Raw genomic sequence first — 17831 nt, forward strand, 5'->3', positions numbered from 1 at the left:
TGGATCAGCTGTGTTCAGCTGTGTCTATATCTGTGTGTCTGTATGCAGATGACATACTCCTTATATTCTCAGTCCTGCCTATGGACATTTTAGTCGGTCATTTTGGAACCAGAGGACAAAAAAAAGCTCAGTGAAGAAAAGTTGAAATGCTGAGGTTGTCAACCATCATCTTCTGTCCATCGTCACATAAAGCCCCACCCACATGATCTGATTGGCCCAGCAGAGCTTTGCAGACCATCTTTCCTCTACAAAACATCTTGTGGGCATGGGCTGATCAGAGCATGTAAAACAAGATTGTAAAAACACAAAAAGCAAAAAAAACATTTTAGTTTCCACTACTAAAACGATGCTTACTTTGATGTTAAGTATATTTGTCATATTGTACAGATTTACGTAAATGTGGATTTGGTCCAGAGCATAAGAACTTGTCTTCAAACCCTCAAACTACCTCCACAATGATCCCATCATTTATTTCTGCATCTTGAAACCTTTTATGTACTGTTAATTTCTGAAGACATCTGAAGCTCAAAACTGGCTGCATCTGAATGATATTGGCTACCTGTAGGTCACAGGTGTCAAACATGTGACCCACGGGCCAAATGCGGCCCACCAGAGGGTCTAATTGGGCCTGCAACATGAATTCTCAAAGTGACAAAATTACATAGAAGACAAGGCATTTTTTCCTATGAAAATAACTTCTACCCCTAATTTAGTCAGAGCATTGGACAGAACACAACACTGAGACCCAGGACGACAGAGCAGACAGCAATGGACCCAAATTGCACTTATTTTTATTTTTTAATTTCTCTTTTTTTTGAAGAGTAATTTATTAAATGTGAACACTCTCCTGATTTATATGTTCTTCTTTGCACTAAAATAAATGGAAAAATGTAATTGTTGTTACTAATAGCTTATTATTCTGTTGTCGTCAGATCAAATTGGGCTGAATGTGGCGCCCGAACTAAAATGACCTCCTGCTGTAGGTTCTCCTTTATGAAACCCAATTTGCTGATACAACATTAAACTAAATTTAACACAGATGGGGACGTGTCTGATGATGATAAATGAAGGTCATTCTGTAGATCTCTGAGGGCACACGGTATCAAATGCTTTCGAGAGTGCATCCAACCTTTATTCACTTCCATTGTACTGTCATTAAGATATATAGCTCCTAGCGTAGACCCACTAAACTGAAAGTTGTAGCTTTTGTTGTATCAGTGAGCATTTGTTATGATTTTGTGTGATGCCGAAGAATACTCCAAAGAAATAACAAAACTAAACAGAACCAGGAGAGTATCCAACCTGAAACTACAAGTTTACAGAGTAAAACCAAGGACAACAGGGAGTTAGGAAGGCTAGTAGCCTACCTGTGCCCTCTGGGTCAAACACATAGTGAACTATGGGAGTGACGCTTCATTCAAAGATCAAATGACATAAAAGATGAGCACGATAATCAGGGCATCTCTGTGGTATTTCAAGTTTGCTTTTAGAACCAGACACGAAAGTTGGAAAAGCAATTGATTTTGATTTTTAAATCCAAAAACATCAAAAAATGTTGATGTTCAGGTCTGTGAACGAAGCAGGAAGTAGTCTCCATGGTAAACCTTGGTCCAGGCCTCTCTGGTCCTGGTCTAAATAAACCTGGTTCTTCTCCAGATTCACAAGACAAACGCTCAGAGAGAAAATCAGATGACCAGGTCCCTTGTGTCAGAAAGTCTAAAATTATATCTGAATATTGTTCCAGAGTCATGTCCCTGCTCCGTTTAGACCAACAGAAAATATCTGAAATCACTGACTGATGGAAGCAACCTCACCTAAATATAAACGTATTAATCAAATATCCACTGCTTTCTCCTGCTTCTCTTTCTGGTTTCTTTTATTCTAGATTAAAGGGACCTAAGGCACATTTATTTAACTTTTTGTTTGTTTGTTTTATTTAAACTGAAAATGAAATCAACTCTTATTTTAGTGTCTAAAACCAAACTTGAAATACCAAAACGTACATGTACCCACATCAGCTGAGAATAATTTATTGCAATTTCCTACTTTCTTCATCCAATTTCTTTCTATTAAGTTGTACAGAGGTGTTAATGCTTAAAAAATGAGGTAGTGAGCTGCAGAAATTAAATTTGGCTGCAACTGATTGCTGGTGAACAGAGAGGCTTAAACCTGAAGGCATCATTTGGTTTCAATCACTCATGAAAAATAGTTTCTTCATCACAAGCTCATGAGGTGACGGGACATCCTGATGAGTTTGAGCAAAAAGGATTAGAATTCATGAGGACACGATTAAACTGTTTTGCCGGGGAGAGTGTGTAAATCACATTCATGGATATTAACATCAGGAAAGGGTTTTAGATGAGAAATGGATCGGGGAGATTTTGGAGAGCAGGACTAGTGAACAAAGCCTGCTGTGTTTTTAATAGCACTGCTCTGATTAGCATTTTTACAGCCAATCATCTCGCTGGAAGTCGGTCGATGGCGATCAAGACAAGTCGAGTAGTAGAGGCGGCAGATCAAATGACTCAGGTGGAACATTAGTCGGTAATGATCGGAGAACCCTTAATATTTAGCTACTGTAATCGTGCTGTGTATAAGAACTTCAGTCAGTTCACTGTCCTCAGCTCTGTTTCAGTTGTCATTAAGAACCAATTCCTACCAGTCGTCTAAGTTTTATATGCCGTTACAAACAAGTATTTCTACAAACTGAGATGTCAACTTTGCCAAAGTTACCGTAAAACACTTCCTTAACATTCTTTAAACTTTGGATGTATTCAGGCTAAGCAACATGCCCACATATAAAAGTAGATTGGCTACAAGTAGCACCAACACAAAGGTACGAGGTATCTGTCTGATACCCAAAACAAAGCAAGGGTTTGTATTTCCTGTGGTTGCATGTTCTACTAGTTCTACTAGTTGTTTAGTAAGGCGCTGAAGTTGTGACATCTCTAAAAACGTAATGATGAACTTATTTTGTGAGTAAACCGTTGAGTGAAAGACATAAAGAAGAAGAACGTGGTCCCCAAATACAAAGCAACACAGCAGTGCTTCAGGACATAGGACGGAGAGAGGCTCCAGAGAAAAGCTGTTTCCATCTCCTGAACATGAGCCTCACGCTGGAGACTTTGCCTCTCTCAGCAACCACACCTAACACAAAGAAAACATCTCCTGACAGCCAGAGATGTTTGGACAGATTAAGAGCTGGGCTGGATTTGCAGACACATGCTGTATTTGACACCGCGTTAAAGCCCGGCCTCTGTCATTACTGCGTTATGATCCGACCCTTGGGCTACGATATTTAGTCTCTCAACGAGTTCTTCACTTTCTCTGGATAAACAAAGTTTAAGTGAGCGCACCGACTCTTTTTCAGCTTTCAGTTCTCTGCAGAGACATCTGGGCACAGACATGACAACAGTACTGAAATGTTTCTGAAACATTAGATTTACCTTTCACTACGCATACTGTAAGACTAAGAGATTATATGACGGTGCAGTGATGCACTGTGTTTCAGCTACTATTAGCTGGGAGGCTGAGAGACAGCTAGCAAGAGGCTACTATTAGCTTTGAGGCAAGAAAGCTAGGAAGAGCTTACAGAGCCACATCCACATATAAATAAAAATAAGTCTTTTAATTTCACACTTCAAGTACATTTGTCCAGATAATCTAGGACATCTCAGCTTGGTGAGTACAACACAGTTATTGTCAGAAATGATGGAAGAAGATGTAAATGCTAACATTTCAAAGAACCTACAGCATTCCTCAAAGCTTTTGTTGCTGTTATCACTTTTAAAAATGAATTGTATGTTCATTTCCTAAATATTTCCTTAAGCAACAGCCAGAAATCACTTTTATTTCACCCTGAACATTGATAAGAAGGTCAAACATTAAAGATGGAACTTCAAACATTTTCTTTTCATCACCAAGTTTCAGTTTGCAAAACCATATCAGATCACATTAATTAGGAGGACAATAGCTTTTTCTCTTTAATAACTACCTTATTAGTGATAATGATCTTGCTGTGAATGGCAACAGATCCAGAAAGGCACTCTTATCTCCAACTATTACTAATTATCAAAGATGGAGTGAGCCATGAATGAAACCCAGTCTGAAGGTTGAGGGAAGGCACTGAGCATACAGCCATGCTTTAAAATACTCACACAACAGAAAATACAGACACAAACGTATGATGAAGACTTGTTGATTTTGTCGTATGTGTTTCATTGTGTCTGTACTGACAGAGTCGACCTGTGGCTGGAATTTAAACCATAAGGGAAACAACCAGCAGCCAAATGCTGGCTGTAAATCTGGCTGGTATGGTCCTGATTGCTCTGGAAGTCAAAATCTTTGTTCTATAATAAAGTCTCATTTGGTTCAGAGCCCAGAGTGGCTGGTGAATGTTGGACAGTCAGCTTCCTGCCTTCCTGAAGAATCCTTATTTACAGCAGGAGCATTGGTAATCATCTGTTGAGCTGCTGGACACTGTGCAGCTCCCGTGGTCCAATTAGTGAATGAGTGTCTGGCAAAGGGCACGTTTAACAACAGTTTCTGAGCTCAGAATAGTTGTGCTCTTTCAAAGGCCCTGCAGCTGCCATCTGGACACAGATCTAGATGTTAGGGTGAACTCTTCAAGCTGGTATTTGGAACTACTTGTATTCCACGAAGTGTAAGATCTGACTGAGACATGATTTATTTCAACTAAAGCAGGAACTGACGTCTCATCACACTGATGGGAACACGTGGACTCTGATTTGACCTCAAACATAACTTCTAATGCTAGAGGTGCACTTACTTCAACACTCACTGTTATGTAATACTGGCTCGTTTTCCTGAACAAACAAATACACAGTGTAATATTTCAGTTTCATGTGTTCTCCCCAAGTCAGGGTCGACTTTCAGGACTTGTGAAAATCTACTGAAGTTTTGATGGATTTTTCTGCAGAAATGTTGAAGAAGAGGTGGCACAGCGGCTCGGTGGTTAGCGCTGATGCCTCCCAGCGAGAAGGTCTCTCCTGGTTTCCTCCCACCGACAAAGACATGCTCCTTAGGCTGATTGGTGACTCTAAACTGACCCTAACCTGACGCCAGCTGGGACGGGCTCCAGAAAACCCCGCGACCATAGTGAGGATTAAGCGGAGATGAGATGAACTTCAATGCAGCTCATCTCAGTGATGAATTTACAAACGTGTTGCATTTAAAGTTTCCTCTGTCTCCTCATGGGGACTTTGTGTTGTGGCACACGTGTTGAAGAAGACAACGTTTAGACAGTCTCTGTAACCTGGTCCAGTCAGGCAGCCACTGCAAACCGTGGCCAACTCCAGAGGTTCGTTTCCCTCTGACTACCGGGTCACAGAACACATCTTTTAAATATATATATTTGACAACTCAGCACTGGAAGCTGTTTTCTCTCTCTCTGCACCCCCCACCCACCTCACCCCTCCATCCATTCCTTTCCTCTTGCTAAACACCGTCCCAGCCAATGGAAAGTCAGAGCAGAGCTGCTGGAAGACAATGGTCTTTCTGTGACTCGCTGGTATATTAGTGTGCTGGTGGGTGTGTGTCAAACACAGTCGCACTACTCTCCAGAGGTTAATTAACGTACTTAAGCTGCTTTCTGTCACTGCCGTGTCCAGAAGCACTGACAGCAAACTGTCCAACAGAGACATGTAAAGATGCACTTTTGACCTGTGGAGAACCAGAAGACTGAGGCCTTCTGTAGTCTGAAGACAGCAGAAGAAGAGCGGCTGGACCGGCTAATATTGATAACATCATTCACTGAAACCAGGAAGCCTGCTCATAAAATAAACTGCATGAGCCCATGAATCTGTGCTTCCTTTTCAGCTGTGAAAGTAGTAACAGCTGATAAGCCGTTTGGATTTGATTATGGATCGTGTTTAACTTCTTAACATGAGAAGAACTAATCAGATATTTGAAATGTGATCAGTCTCTGTCTCCGTTATGTTCCAAACCAACCAAGTTCAGCCCAAACGCCTGGATGTGTTCATGCCCGTTTATCAAGCACATATCAGAAAGTTACTTTTGTGCACTTGGGAGAGGCAGGTATCCAGGCAGGTCTTTGCTGGAGCAGGTCAGTTCCCAGAGAGAAACCAGAAACACTTTCCTGGTTAGTCGGCTTTATTAAATGGTATTAGTGACTGCAACCAACAATTACTTCTATTACCAAGGCCCTGGTTTCAGGCCCTTGGTCCATGCAGTAACAAAACATTCATATTCAGATGGACACAGCAAAACCGAAGACCAAGGAATGTAAACAAATCTTCTTGGAAATCAAAGAACTCGTCTGAGAATCATCAGTGATCACAGGTTTTCTAAAGGTCAACTCAACTTGCCACACACACAAACTTGTGTTTCTATCTATTCCGTGGACATAATCCCTAGCCCCTGTATTCACACAATTAGTGAGCCAGTAACAAGCTAATCCTCAACAAATGTCAGACCAGACTAGCGCCCCTAACCCGATGCTCTGACATAAGACCGAGCCTCAGAAGGGTTTAACGCCCAAAAAGTTGTGCTGCCCAGGAAAATGCCCCCACAACTTAATAAAAACAAGAACACATACACGTGCAGGGTGGATGATATGAGCTGTGTGCTGGCGGTTCACTCCATCAGTGGGAATAAGCTATCATGATGACATAGAGACCCCAATGCACACTGCGAATACAGGGTGTGAAAGTGTGTGAGAGACATGAGCAGGAAAGAATGAAAGAAAAAGACAAAGAAAGAAAAGAAATGAGTTTGACGTGTATGTCAGTGTTTACTGTTCATGCATGTACAGCTGAGGGATGCTGTAGGTGATGTCATGGTGAGGAGGCCATGTTTGGGGCAAGCACACGCTCATGTACGTGCACCGAGAGGGCGTGGGCGAGCAGATGGCCTTTATTTTAGCAGGAATGCGTCAACATCACGACTCCGACATGAAAAATACGTTTAGGGTTTCCCCTATAGGGAAGGGAAACGTGTGCAAGCCCTGTAGGTGTTCATGTCAACATAAATTTCTGCTCGGGCTCGCGTCGTCCCCGGGGGCTCTTGATGCAATTCCTTGCTCTCAAAGTGCAATCAGAAAATGAGTCCAGATGCTCCGGAGTCCCTCGTGGCTCAGTATGAATTTTACTTGTAGCTGAAGTCAGAAGAGTCTTGGAATTACCAGAATGATCACATAATTCACGTAGAGATGGTCCAGCAAATGTGTCTATCTATCCAAACCTCTTAATCTGGTCTCCTCCTTCAGGGCTGGAACTTAATGAATGAGGGACAATCATTCATCACAGACAAACTGAAACTAGGGCAGGATTGGACCTTTGTAATTCCAGTTACTGCATGAATACAAATCTATTAATTCGAATTGTTGTTACACAAAACTGTTGCAAAACATCTCGTTGCATCAGTGCTGAACTATGTCATAACAAAGGCAGGCTGTACATGGCTTTAACTCCGTTGAAAGATTATGAAGACAATTAAAAAGGGTTTCATTAAAGTTCAGACACACCATGACATCTTAATGACAAGTCTGAAAACGGGCTGGGAAAAACAAATACCTATCTTGATTATTTTAAATACGGTACAGGACATTTTCTGTGTCCTCTCATTGGAAATCTTACTGCGACAACATTAGTCAATGTATGATGGAGATCCAGAACATGACAGAAGCTCTAACTCCAAGAGCTGAATGAATTTAGAAAATACAACGACAGAGAAGAGCTGGACAAGAGCAGAGACACATGAAAGATGAAAAACTAGAGGGACAAGATGGAGGAGACATAATTTCTACCAGTGGTTGAATGAATAAGTCCAGCTCCTCCTCTGGTCAGTAGGTGGTCTTTAACGGGGCCCAGGACTCATTGTGTGTCCCAGACCAGCTCCACATGTGGACTGACACCAGATCAGGGTTCACACCTGGACTTTGAGCTGGAGACCTGTGACTGGATTCCCCAGGACACATGTTAACACGAGTCTGGGCGGGGCCTTAGAGAAACCATATGAAGGTCGTGGAGAAGTTTTTTGGTGCTTATGTGTGGATTTATTAAATATATTAAAATCATGGGAAAGGTCACACAAGATGAGTTTAAGATTTTTGAGACAAAGAAATTAAAAACGTAGCTCAGCCCCTTTCTATTTGCTTTGGCAGACATCCGAGTGAATTACTTTCTGCCAAAATGCAGATAAGCTTGGAGGATTGCCTGTAAACCTGGAGCACTGTAACAGCAGGAGGTTGTAATCCTTTTCAGATCTGATGAACTTTAGGAACCAGTGGTCCCTGTGGCACTGGCCCTGTTTTAACCCACCACACGCTTCTCTTAATGTGATGAACTTTAAAGGCTGCAATGGACGTTTTGTTGTCTTACTAATTCAGTCAATCTCACCGGGATCTGGTGGTGTGTTCCCACGCTTTCTTTCTGTTAAAGGTTATGTTTTATGGTGTAGGCCTGGCAGCAGAGGCCAGAGCTTTTCAGTGCGACAAAGGTCAGAGACTCAGAACAGAGCTGCAGTGAATATGACAGGAAAAGTGAATAATACAACAAATATCAGCTCATTCCCACGTGTACTGACATACATTCAGACACACATATAACATAAGACCTATCTCTAATTGAACTAATTTCATATTCTAGGCCAAACCACCGGCCATAAGAAGGCATTCCATGACTAATCTACTCTCTGCACACTTCCAATCTGCCCATGTCTCAACACTGATAAGGCAAACAATAACAAGCATGGCTTCATAGACACACATAAACACATTCTGACACTCCCGACACACACAGAGTCCATTAAAGAGCAAGAATGAATTTCGTAAGAACGAGCACAGTGAAATTCCTGCACCATATCAGCACGTCCCACCTGCTTCCTCGTCCTCGTCCATGCCAATGGGACCGGCCTGAGGCGTCTCCCCATTCTTCAGACAGTTGTGGATGTAGGTGGCCTTCCAGCGGGCGTACTTCCTGTGCTGGATATTCTGGAAGAGATTGAATGACGGCGTAAAAGATAGATCAAACAGGTAATTATTCATGCTGGAAGACAGCTTGCAGAGGATAAGGGTGGTAAGATGAAACGGAGAGAGTTGGTGACTGAGAAGGTTTGACATGAGCAGGAAGCAGAAGTTAGGATTTTTGTATGTCCGCATGATACACAGTAGACAATAGTCTGGAATGGGATGATCCACTTATTAGTTGGTGAATGAGTGGGTTCTGGGTTTTAAGGTGTTGGGGTATAAACAAACGATTCACATGATGTGAAAAAAAAACTGAGTTGGAGAAGGACTCACTTGAGGAAAGGATGAAATATTGAAAGTAGGTTTTGCAATAATTAAGTGTTATTTATTACAGTGGGGGCAGAGGGATCTCTGGGGCCAGTGGTTGACATAGGTATTTTCTGGGAATATTTATGTAAAACATCATGAGGGATCACCATGATGACAGATATTGGGTTTAGGTTAATTAACTGGGAAAGCAGGATTTGGGCAGCGAGGCCTGGCCTCCACTGGAGCTCTGAAAGTGCCCGGAGGTATCTGGCGTCAAGACATTAGCAGCAGATCCTAACAGTGCAATAGCAATTTTCAACATAAAAATTACTGAAAACCATCAGAGGCCAGTCCTGAAAGTAGACAAACAGAACCCAATCAGACAAGAATTGTGCATTTGTTTATTCAAGAAATTGAACCATTTGTTCATATCAGTTTGAAGCCTTGTTTTGTCTGTTGTGGTCTCCTTGTACTGCACTAACATCAACTATATGTTGGTGCAGCTCGTAGGAATCTGATCCCATTCATCAGAACAGAACCAGTTGAGTTGTGAGATGTTGGTGGTTTCCTCTCATCCATTGATGCTGAACATTTCTACTGGATGAAGGTCAGGACTTTGACTTGTTCCTAAACATTCATCTGGTTCTTCTGGAGAACCACTGGTGTTCTTGGGCTCCTTGTCTTCCTCCATGACCCAGTTTCTCTTCACATTCAGCTCATGAACTCATGTCCTGACATTTTCTTTCAGAGTTCACTAGTAGAATTCACAGTTCATTGGTCCATCAATGATGACAGTGATAATGACTATGGTTCAGAAGTATAAACAACTGATAATGGTATTTCTGATGTAGATGAAGAAACAAGGGGTTAAAGAGTCAAATGAATCGTCTTCAAAATAAAATATACCGAAGGTCTTGTCGTGCACCGTTGTTACCAGTCAGTCATATTCACTTATATCTGTGAAATGGTACTAAAGTTTTGGTTTGTGGCGCAGTTATGCAATAATAGTTGAAAAGGGGGAAAGAACAAGTGGGGCTTTTGTGGAAACTGATTTAAAGCAGTGCTTGGCTGAGGCAGGTATTATTTGTTCAGTACATGAACTGAGAGAAAAAAAGTCTGGAGCAAGGAATGAAAAGTTAAGCTGCTACTGGCTGAAGACATTAAAATAAGGGCAAATGTCAGGATAAGAATTTTTAAAAGGTGTATATTGTTTGTTGAAGACAGAAAGAAAAGAGAAAAAAGAAGATGGTTTTTGGACAGAAGTTAAAAGGATTGGCTGTAGTTTTGGAGGTTTTATTAGAAAAAAACTCCTTATATTTTATTAGTTTGTTACTTTTAAAAACAAGCATTTGGAGAAAACAAAAGAGAATGGTGAGAAGACAGAAAAACTGAGATAACTTGGTTTCACCATCGTCTGTGACGTGTTTGTCAGATTCAGGAGAATTAAGAGGCTGTGCGAGGCTAAGAGTGAACAGGAATAGCTAGGTGTGGTAGAGGACACATTAAAGCAGGATACATTAGAGCTGAAGTGGTAAAGGGAAACCAAGGCAACACATTTACACTGACACACTGATAAGAATGAACGGAGGCTTTTCTGCTTCTTCCTGATAAGTGCTATGTTTTCAGCAACAGCGCAGAAACAATGAGGCCCGGGAGGGCTGAGGTTGGTTCTGGCGTAGGGCACTATTTGCTTTGCCTCCAAGGAGTGACGAACACTTAACATTTCCAGTCACTGAAACAACATTGCTGCGATATTAAACCAAAAAATAGAAGGACAGGAATTGTTTGACGTCTGCAAGAAAATTCAGGAAAGGCGTGACTCACTGTGTAGGTATTCCATTAAAAAAATAAAATAACATGAACACCTTGTTATAAAATGTGTTCCTGTCATTATTTTACCAGATACATGTAACATTTATAAGACACAAGATGCCTGGGTAGCAGGGTTAATGACAGTGAGAGACTTCTAATCAGTGGGACGTAGCGGTGGGAACTGGAAACCAGTTCCAACTTAGAAATATTTCTAATAGTTACAATCCATTGGAATTGGATGCCTCCAATGTTACCAGTTCCTCTAAAAGATATTCACTTCCAACACATGACTACACACTCTGGAACGGAGAAGTGATCTTTAAAATAACATATGCCAGCCATGGACTCCATTCGGAAATAGTTTGATTCATCTCAGTTAGCAGAGGTAAGTCAGCATCCTTTTAGCACACACAGTTTGAATTATTAATTACAGCTTTCACATTCCAGACGTGGCCTGCCCACAGTGTCAAGCAAGAGAAAAGGCTTAAATAAGGAAAGCAGCGTAAAGGTAATGATAAGCTTCTGAATGTAGAACATAAAGCCTGACACTTGTCTTGTCAGAGCAGACCGGTTCATGGTAGAGAGTGATAAACGGTAGTAGGCAGAGGAACAGATGGTCAACGCTGGAACAGTTTAGTGCTCTGGTAGATAACATTTGCCCTGCAGAAACTCAGGTGTTTGATACCACGTCACAGTGGTCTTCTGCGAGGCAAGTCAAAGTCGAAGGGTTCCTTTACTTCCTTTACCCATTCAATGAGAAGCCATGCACAGAAAATGTATTCTGGGTGCAGAAGAATACAATAAACTATCCACTTTGTTTGAGTGAGTTTTAAAAGTTTGTTAAGTACCCAGGTATAGTTATACAGTTAGTTGCCTCTGTTAACAAAAAGGTTACACCTAAAGACAGCAGAGGACATCTGTCTAAGGTTGTCTATGTCACATCTCTGCTACGTCATCATCTGCCATCACCTCTTCTGTGTAAATAAACATGTTCATGCTGTTGTCATCAAAATATTTCAAAACGACTGGTCTATGCAGGTTAGATTAGATTACATTCAACCTTGTGTCATTAAGCATGTCCAGGTCCATTTACAGCTTATCAGAGGTTTTATAGCACACGGACAATATTTACAGACGTAAACCTATGTACAGGTGAGACCATATATACAGGTGAGTGAGCAAAATGTGCACAATGACTGATTGAGGTACTATAAACATGTCATACAGATGGACTTGTGCACTAAATGTAAGCAGACTATAAACAGGAACTATAATATAATTTATAGGAATTAGCAGATGATGCATTAGGCTAGGCTGTTCTGTCTTATTATTTATTTATTTTATATATTATTTCCTGGCTACAGGATTTGATGATCATTATGTAAAGCTGGCTATGACTGTAAACTTAAAGCAAATCCTTAGGCTTCATATATGAACCCCGTATCAGAACAGTCTCCTTTATCTCCACATTCCTAGGATTAAGGTCATGGGCGGCAACACACGACAGAGTGGAGATTCATTTTCTTGCTTGAAGACACTTCAATAGGGTGAATTGTGGCCGATGGGAGGGTATGAAAGTGGTTTCTACTCACTAAAGCCCAGAGCAGTCCTGAAGCAAGGCATTCACTGAGTGGACGACAGTGACACTGTGCCAACCACCTGATCACCTGATCACTGACACCTGCTGAAAACCTCCTTTAACTCCCTGAAACTGAAGCGCTCCTGTCTGCAGAGAACTCCCCACGCTACACTCTGAGGACTCATTGTCTCACAGCGGACTCTCTGTGGGTGTACGTCCATCAGGCCTCATTTAGTGAAACCGCATACTGTATGAACTCAAGTGTCCTGCTGATGTTTTTATGGCCTCGAAGTGACATGGACGCACTAGCGGCGAATGAATAAATAGGTATGTGATTGTGACTGGAAAGAACTTTGAGTACCACAAGTAGAAATGTGCTACATTTAGACACCATTTTCCTAAAAAGTGCTCTGGGTCTGAGCAGTGTTTGGCTGTACAGGAATAATTTGGAATGATTTGCTGCTTGCTCCACATTATTGGGACAATGATTATAAATACTGAGCTTTTTCCAACATCTTCTGGTTTGTCCACACTATGTTGATCAAACTATAAATGGGCAGAAATGTTCTTTTTGGACAGAGAGCAGTGTCTTTGGTTGTTGAGTGGATTCATCAACATGAACATCAGCCAATGTGAGAGAGGCGTTTAGCTGCTTAGAAGTTCCCCTGGGTTCCTCTGGTTCCTCTCCCACTATGATGGAGTGATGTTTGTTGGTGGACCACTCCTGTGGAGGGGAACAGTCGTCTTCAATCTGTCTGACTCTCTGTGGATTATTTGTGGCTTCCAGACTCTTTAGAGATGTTTGTGGAACCTTTTCCAGCCTGCTGAGCAACAACAACTCTTTTTCTGAGCTCCTCACAAAGCTCCTTTGATCCGTTGTCATCACACACTTCAACACAAACATGAGAAAAAATCCCTGATTTTTAAAAACTAAACCAGGAACTGAGTCTCATCACATGGATGGAAACACTCCTGGACACATGGACTCTAATTTGACCAGGGAATTGACTTGTAACCCAGGAGCTGCACCTCACTGATATGTAATACTGGCTCAAATACACAAGTTTAATACTCATGTTTAATGTGTTTCATTGGGTTTTCTGTCTACTTTCAGGATTTGTGCAAAAATCCCCTAAAGTTTTAAATCATTTATGTATAGAAATGGAAAATTCTGAGGGGTGAATTGTATGTGAGCTTTCAAGACACTTTTTTATTTTCAGTGATTCACTTTAAACAAAATCCCAAAACAATGACATGTAAACCATTTTCTATCATGTCTGTTTTAGTCACAGTTCAAACGCAACGATCCCTAATCATTATCAGACTTTGGCGACACAACGATACCTTGTAGCAGGCTAAATGTTATATAGGTGTTGGTTTCTTAGTAGATTTTAAACTATTTAAAAGGGATAGAATTGATGAGGATTGAACTTGATATTTGAAAGAAATTCTTCATCTTACCTCCTCTGACAACTCCCCAAACACCGACAAGACATCCATCAGCAGACTGGATGTGTAGAAAGACTTGATCATGTTTCTGTTAGAATACAAGCAATAGAAAGAATTAGCTCCTCCATTAGTACCAACAATATAAATAAAGTGTACAAACGGTCCAAGTTATGACTCTTTATTCTTTTTTTAATCAAATATTCAAACTATTTTAGCCAACAAGCAAATCTTAAGCAACCATTTAGTCAGCAATATTCAACAGAAAATTAAAGTATTGACTATGAAGCAAAAAGTTCATTCCTGCATACATAATGGACAATAAAAAACATATTTAATTTTCTGTTTCTCACAAATCTGACACAATCAGTTCTCCTCTGGTAGACCAAAAACCCTGTCACACCTGTCCACACCTGAAGGGATTCAAAGACATCAGTCTGTCTCACCAGCAGCAGCCAAAGATGCATTTAATTTGTACTTATTAATAAAAGGAACAGAGTGGCTGAGAAAAACACAAGACAATAGCAATGAAAACCATCATTTCCTTCACGGTGCGTAACAGATACCTTTCTACTCATGACACTTTTATGTCATGATATAAAAATATATTACATTTTGCAGAAAATTGATCTTAGAATGAAGGTTTATAGAGCAAATTGACTCGATTGGATGTCATGTGAAATGATAATGATAATTAAACCATTTCTGAATGTTGGTGTAACCTAGTTTTCATCTGATGTACTTGTACAGATCTTTTGAAGATAATGTGGGTCCTTGTACATGTCTGAGATGAACTGAAACCTGTATATCTCAGACTGTAAATCAAACACTGACTTCAGACTGCACCTCAGCTCTAGGTACCTATGTATTAAAATGCATTCTCAGCCAGAACTGGAGATCAGCAGCAGCGCCACCATGTGGTTAGTAGAATATTGTATCAGCTGCTGTCTGTTATGGATCTCTACCTACCACTGGACCAGAACCAGGACCACATGGTTGGAGATTTGGAGACATGATCCAGATTTGGAACCAAGATGTAAAGACTCTCACATGGAGACACTGCTCGTTATTGAAGAGATAATCAACATGATCACATCAATAATTAACCTCCGTCACTTCATGCGTTGACTCTAGTTGGTTGGTTAACAGCTCTGAGGTCTGTCAGCAGGCTCACGGAGCTGAGTCAGGTTCCAAACGCTGTGAGGAGGTTTTGGTTTGGTAATCTCTGGAGAAATGTACGAGTATACAGCTGGATTAAACGCTCTCATTTACATGACATCAAAGAGGCTAGATGTGACAAACGGAGTGAGATAAACACACTACTCACTACACATTGTGACTTCAGGCTCAGTGTGTCTGCTTAATTAGACATGGTAAATTCAAATGACACCAGCTCCATGATACTGAGCTGAAAGATGGAGGTTACAGACTCTTTTAAAGCCCCCCTCCAAAAAAACAGCTGGCGTAAATATGACTGAGTAAATCATTTAAATGTTGTCGGTACAGGTGTAACTCTGAGGTTTTCTGGTTTTAAAGTAGTCAAATCCAGCAGCCACAGCTCAGATTTACTGGCACTCAGCTAGAGGTTGATTTCCCATCAACACACGCAGTTAAAGCTAAGGACCATGAATGGGCTTCTTGTGTTGGAGCGTAATACTGAAGCAGTAGCAAAACACGTCGGAGGAAGTTTCTTATTCCACCACAGCCTCCCATAAATGTTCACCTGTGTAATCATGTCTTCATGTGTACTTGTGTTCGTAGCTGTGTTCTAGCTAAGACGCCACAGAGGCATGGTCCCGTTAGCAGCAGGACGCTGGGCTCTCGTTAAAAAGAAAAAAAAAAAAAAATCCTTCAGAGGATAACAGAAATGTTACCCAATCCTGTTTCACATACCAGCCAGAAAAACAAGAGAGGCTCTGAGTGGATATTTACACCGCAAACAACTCCACAGAACCTGACGCCTGCACCCATTCATCCTCCAGGAGCTGCTCACACTCTCTGACAGGAGGGGAAACGGACTTTTCCTGCTGTCGGAGTTTGTTTACCTCCAACCAAAGGTCATCTGGAGAAGGAGAAGCCGTCTTGTGTTTGTGCTGTGTTGGTGCCACTCCAATGGTTCCTCAAGTTTCTTCTGACTGAAAACAACTTTTCACTTTTGTGGTTGGTCATTTTTGTTAATACTTCCAATGCAGAGTTGAGTAGAGGTGCCTCAATCCACTAGTGGTCGATTGCGAGAAACCACAGCGTCTGTGTAAAGTCACTTCTAGAAATACTTTTTTGGACTCATTTATAGGGCTGGGTATCAATACTGACTTCCTGATAGTAATGGTGAAGCCAGTACCAATGCCAGTGGTGGCAGTAATGGTGATACTAGTGGTTAAGCTAATGGCAATGATAATGGCGTTGCTATAGCATGTCAGAGCTTCTCATATAGACCTCTAAAACTAAACCTGGTAGATGTCCATGAATGTTCTGCTCTAAGCTGGTGTTAACAACCTTTAGCAGTGATTTGAGATTAAAATGTTGTTCTGTTTTATTCATAGATTTCATGTTTAAATATATTTAAATGTCATTATGTTTGAATAACTTTTATAAGGAAAACTGATAAAACAGTGGACACATTCAATTAAAAAATAAACAATTGAACAATTAATCATTTGTTGCAGTCCTATACACACATATATACTGTATATATTTATGAACTGCGAACTCAGGGGATGAAGGATGAAACCAACACTAAAACCTCCTCTAATGACCTCCACAGTAAATCACCCAACTTCACAGCAGAAATCAACACGAATGCCCTTCAGTTATGGTTTATTTTATATTTAATAAATACAGTGCTCTGAAATCCTACAGAACCATAACACCTCGTAACCATATGAAAGACATAAAAGTCTTTTTATGATTTAATTCCCAGATGGTTCCTCTCTATAAACCTTCCCAGTACGTCTTATTCCAGATGATAAGAGGAATGAAAGGAATGAAATGTAATAAAAGTTATCAAGTGAAATCCTTTAGAGCGACTTTAATTATATAAACCCGTTACTTTAGTAGAGGACAATTCAGATGTTTTGTCTGTCCAACTCTACGTCACTTAAGAAACTTTAAAAACTAAAGCAAATGATGCCAATGATATTTTACCATTTTACAGTTTCCATTTGCACAGCTCTCTAAAGGTTAAAGTTCTGGTTTAGTTATTTAAAGACTGCAGCATTAACATGATTCAAACCACTCCTGTTAAACCAGTATGTTCATATCAGATCAGACCCTGACCATGCCAAACGTTTCTACTTCCATGGCAGAAAAACTGTCTGGGACTCGTTGTACAAACGCTAAAGTCCTCTGGGACCAATACGACTTTGGGCTTTTTAAATAACGTTGACTGGACCCAGGAGAATTGAGGAGTATTTCCCTGGATGACGTAGGAACAACTGGGTTGGTAGAAATGGACTCAGTGGGTGCACAGTCAGCACCTTCAAACACACAGGTAGATTTTAATGTGGAAGACCACACCTCCCTAAAAGTCTTCTTGGCCTCCTCCTTCTCCTTCTCCTCGGCTTGCTCTTGTTCGTCCTTCTTCTTCTTGACCTTCACCTTTATCTTGACTTCATCATCATCAGCTCATTTTAAATATTCCTGGATCAGCCCTGATACCTCGGTGTCCTGGTATCTCCTCATACCCCAGTCTCTTGGTATTTCCTGGTTCATCTCTAGCTCCAGATCCTATGTTTTATA

At 40.9% G+C, this 17831-nt stretch overlaps 1 protein-coding gene across 1 annotated transcript in view; it reads right to left on the reverse strand.

Annotated features, from left to right (window-relative positions):
- Positions 1 to 17831, reverse strand: part of vta1 (vesicle (multivesicular body) trafficking 1) — a 46402-nt gene that overhangs the window by 11745 nt on the left and 16826 nt on the right. The window contains exons 4-5 of the mRNA XM_047573536.1: positions 14109 to 14184; positions 8857 to 8971 (exon numbers count right to left, since the gene is read on the reverse strand). Coding sequence (XP_047429492.1) covers positions 8857 to 8971; positions 14109 to 14184 — 191 coding nt within the window. The remainder of the gene's footprint in view (positions 1 to 8856; positions 8972 to 14108; positions 14185 to 17831) is intronic.

This window comes from Mugil cephalus, chromosome 21, assembly GCF_022458985.1.
Source record: "Mugil cephalus isolate CIBA_MC_2020 chromosome 21, CIBA_Mcephalus_1.1, whole genome shotgun sequence".
Classification (NCBI taxonomy): Eukaryota; Metazoa; Chordata; class Actinopteri; order Mugiliformes; family Mugilidae; genus Mugil; species Mugil cephalus.